Below are 4314 nucleotides of genomic sequence, written 5' to 3'. Positions count from 1 at the left end.
TCCTTTTCAGGTGAACATGGATGCAGCGGAACCGAGGCTTCAGGAGCTAACTAAATATGGGAATTACAGAATATCGTGACGTTTGAACACTGACATCGACGCAATAACTCCCAAATCCGTGAATGATTACCAGAAGGAAAACAGAGGAGTAAGCAAATCCAAAACCGTCAATATACTATTCCACAAGCACCTTTTTGTTTCAGAGTCAAACACTAAAACCTGCAAGAGTAGACGGGCAGTTCGCGCTGCCACCTAAAGCTAGGACTAGAGCAGTCCTTTTCCGATACATGAACTGTTATTTGGCTTTGCAGCAATGATGAGGTCGAGGCAAATCATGGTGGTGGTTGCTCAGATAAGCGGAGCAGAGCGGGCGCTGATTGCTCATCATTAGCAGGGGATGAGAGAATCTTCCATCAGTTGGATCGCACTTTGAGAGGTCAGGTTTCTGACATGATATTGAAAGAACAACCTCTTCACAAATATAGAATAAAATCCAGTGGCCGTGTCCAAAACGTCAGGAACCTTTCATTGGTTTCGCACTGAACATTCCTTGCCTTTACCTGGACCAAGTGCAGTTGATCAGATGACATGAGCGATGATACCCTAGTTCCTAGCTGTAGCTAATACTTGTTTTACTTTCTTCAGCAAGTAGCCAAATAATATGTTTATCCTTGTAACCTTTTCTTTCTCCCTCTTTTAGGGCAGCATGGTGCTGAGCTTACCTTCTCCCGTGCAAACACATGTCGAACCAGTGAAGTGGAAGAAAAGTAAGTGCTTCTGGTTTCACTGCAGAAGGGAGTAGAGTCCTTCAGAGTGTGCACTACATTTGCTTACTATGGTAGTTACAGGTACTCTGATGAAGAAAGCAAAGAACTCCAAAAACTAGTGGTGCCGGCCCGTTGTTTCGCTTTGCATTAGTTTAGTGTCATCCTAAGAGCAGAGCATATAAAACTGAGCTCCCAGGCTTAAACAAAGCCTCGTATCAAGCCATTGATTAGTACATCAGAGCTAACCCGTTGAACACGCTAACCCGCGACTCAACACTCGTCCAATCCAACCCCCTATATATTGTCAGTCCCTTTACAAGTCTTTGCACCAGGCTAAGGAGGCAGCAGCAGCAGCAGCCTGAGACAAGAGACCCACCCACACCCACACCCACACACGCACACACACTGGCAATGGGGGAGCAAGGCAGGGCGAGCAACAAGATCAGGGACATCGTGAGGCTGCAGCAGCTCCTCAGGAAGTGGAAGCGGCTCGCGCTCGCGCCCAAGGCCGGCAGCAGGCACGGCGGTGGCGCCGGCGTCCCGCGGGGCTTCTTTGCGGTGTGCGTCGGGGAGGAGATGAGGAGGTTCGTCATCCCCACGGAGTACCTCGGGCACTGGGCGTTCGAGGAGCTGCTCAGGGAGGCCGAGGAGGAGTTCGGGTTCCGGCATGAGGGCGCCCTGAGGATCCCCTGCGATGTCGAGGTGTTTGAGGGCATCCTGAGGCTTGTGGGCGGGAAGAAGGAGGCAGTGTCCTACTCCTCTTCGGAGCATGGGATCTTGTGCACATGATGGTGGCCACTTGCTTTTCGTCGTCCATTTGTTCCCATTCTTGGTTCTTGGTTCTTCTGAGGGGAAGAGGAGAAAGCGTTCGTCACTGATGAGCTTAACTTGTCCATTATTTGTTCCATTCATGGTTCTTGATTCTTTGAAGGAGAAGAGGAGGAAGAGTTCATCGTCTACGAGCTTCGATGAGCTTCGGCGGTTTGTATAAGAGGGCGTAATGAAGGAGCCGCATTCTTTTTGAGTAAAAATTGAAGGATTCGAAATAAGTATCTTATCTTAGGTAAAAACTCCTTCATAAATAATAATTCACTTATTCTTTGTTCTTCAGTTCCGTATGTAAGGGATAGTTTGACCTCTGTAATCTGTCCACACTCCGGTTGCTTTCTTGCTCAACACTTGCAATAATGAGATGTCTTTTGTTGTTGTTGCGAATATGCAATAATGAGATGTCAACTCCATGTGTCTCAGTTGATCTTCAAACTTGTGTTCGTATGCGCCATGTAGCCAGTATCCAATAGTTCTGTCCTGATTTACTTATGAAGCAGCTAGTATTCAACACTACTAAATCAGAAACAGTTCAAGTGAAGTCAATGGTTTAACCTAGCACAGTCTGCACAGATGCCTTGTTAAACTGCTTGCTGGCTCCCTCGAGATATTTGGATGCTCTAAACTAGCACCTCTCTTGTTGTCCAATTGGTTCTTGACACATGTGCTCTGTTGATGTACCACAGAAAGAATATTGCAGCATTGTCTACTGTCTTGCAACTTGTTTTTGAGACTTGAAATGTTGAGAGCTCCAGGAAAAGGAGGGAAGACGGCGTGCAGTTTACACATGGGAAGAGAATACATAGTACAGTACATGGTAAAATTATTCAGTCTGTTAGCTGCTTGTTCTCTTGGCTCCTCTCATGGACCGCTGCCCTTCCATCTTGAGTGAACTCTTGGGTGCGTCTTCAGTTCAGTCGCCGCGTGCTCCTTGGGATAGCATGTGCTTTGCCGGTGGCAAGGACGGTGCACGCCCGTGGACAATGTGCTTTGCGGGAACCAAAGTTGAGCCCCAAAATGCATAATCTTGGCCAAGTTGGCACGGAGGGGAGGGGATAGCTTCACGACCCTTGGTGCGGACTCTGCCCTCGGTGCTCCTGAGATGGCGTCTCTCTCAGCATCTGTCTGAAGTGTCTCCCCTCGTCGTGGTTTGGAACCTTCTTCCATGATTTGCTGAGGGCGTCATGTGATCCATCTCCCTCGGCGGAAGATTGGAGGCCAAGCAAGCACTCCCCCGGCGTCTCCTTCCCACTTCCCACGTAAGTAGGCGACCTTGAAGCGGGCAAGTATTGTACATACTTCCTCATTCTGTTCACACTTGTTTGATTTCTTGCTCAGCACTTGTGATAATGAGATGTCAACTCCAAGTGTCCGAGTTGATCTCCAAACTTTGGTTCCTACCATGTAGACAGTGCCCAATGTTTCCGTCTTGATTTGCTTAAACAACCATTCAATGGATCTGCAGCAGTTCAAGGGAAGTCGATGCTTTAACTTAGTAGTACAGACATATTATTAAATTGCTTCCTGACACATGGACTCCCTTGAACTGTTGTAATAGATGAGCTTCTGCGAGCCGCATTCTTTTTGAGTAAAAATGAAGTATAGAAAAAACCCTGCATAAATAATAATTCACTTATTCTTTGTTCTTCAGTTTCATATGTAAGGAATAGTTTGACCTCTGTAATCTGTCCACACTTTGGTTGCTTTCTTTGCGAATATGAAATAATGAGATGTCAACTCCATGTGTCTCAGTTGATCTTCAAACTTGCAGTCAGTACTGTAACATCCTAAAATTCTAAATTTTGAAATATTATAATAAATAGATAGTTATGATTGATTGCTTGATCGATTGTGTGAAGTTGAGTGAAATTTGAAACTTTTGAAAGTTAAATGAGAGGGAATAAAAGGACTTTCCCAAACTTTCATCTTTGCTTTATGATCTACTTGAATTCAAATTCTTTTCAAATACAAAACCCTGGAGAGAAGATGACATAACTTCTTCCATTTAAATAAATAAAAAGGGTTTTGAAAAGATTTGAATTTTATTTGGAAATATTTTTTCAATTCAGAAACTTTATGCAACTCAATGATTTTCATGAGAGAAGATAAAATGACTTCTTCAAAACATATGAAATATGAGTTGGAAGTTTAAAAGAATCAAATTTAAAGTCCCTTTGAAATTATTTTCAATTTGGAGTTATTTGGATTTTATTCAAATTATTTTTCTCCAAAAATAAAATATATGGAAATTAGGGTAAAATGATTCCCCACATTAGAAAATTGGAGAGAAATAAATTTTAATTAATTTTGGTATTTTTAAAATGATTTTTATTGGGTTTTATTGCAACAGTAGCACTCTTTGCTTTATCTAAATTTGTGTGGATTTTATTTGATGTTAGAAAAATGTTCACGTAATGGAAAACCTTTTTTTGAAAATTTTGATATATTATATGCCTATATAATATTTTTATTTATTTTGGTTTTTATTATTTATTTATCTGGAAAAATGTTTTTTTAAAAAGAACTCCCGTCGACTGGGCCGGCCCAGCATCTCGCCAGGCCGCGGCCCAGCCCGCCACCGCCATCCCTGCCGTCTCCGACGGGGACTCCTCCCCGGAGTCTGCCGCGCCGCCGCCTCCTCTGCCCCCTCGCCCACGCCACCACCTCGCCCCGGCGCCCTTAAATAGCGCCGCTGACCCCCCTCTCCTCCTCGCGTCCC

At 44.2% G+C, this 4314-nt stretch overlaps 1 protein-coding gene across 2 annotated transcripts in view; it reads left to right on the top strand.

The window, feature by feature from the left end:
* Window positions 1-1984, top strand: part of LOC123143768 (auxin-responsive protein SAUR50) — a 4761-nt gene extending 2777 nt beyond the window's left edge. Inside the window, exons 3-5 of one of the 2 annotated variants that reach the window (XM_044562748.1) lie at window positions 11-148; window positions 312-436; window positions 701-1984. In XM_044562748.1, the coding sequence (XP_044418683.1) occupies window positions 1179-1556 (378 nt within the window). In that variant the 5' untranslated portion in view covers window positions 11-148; window positions 312-436; window positions 701-1178 and the 3' untranslated portion in view covers window positions 1557-1984. The remainder of the gene's footprint in view (window positions 1-10; window positions 149-311; window positions 437-700) is intronic. The other variant, XM_044562749.1, reaches the window with a different exon arrangement.
* Window positions 1985-4314: the final 2330 nt, after the last annotated feature.

This window comes from Triticum aestivum, chromosome 6D (assembly GCF_018294505.1).
Source record: "Triticum aestivum cultivar Chinese Spring chromosome 6D, IWGSC CS RefSeq v2.1, whole genome shotgun sequence".
In the NCBI taxonomy this organism is placed as follows: domain Eukaryota; kingdom Viridiplantae; phylum Streptophyta; class Magnoliopsida; order Poales; family Poaceae; genus Triticum; species Triticum aestivum.
This window is presented reverse-complemented; position numbering and strand designations above follow the sequence as displayed.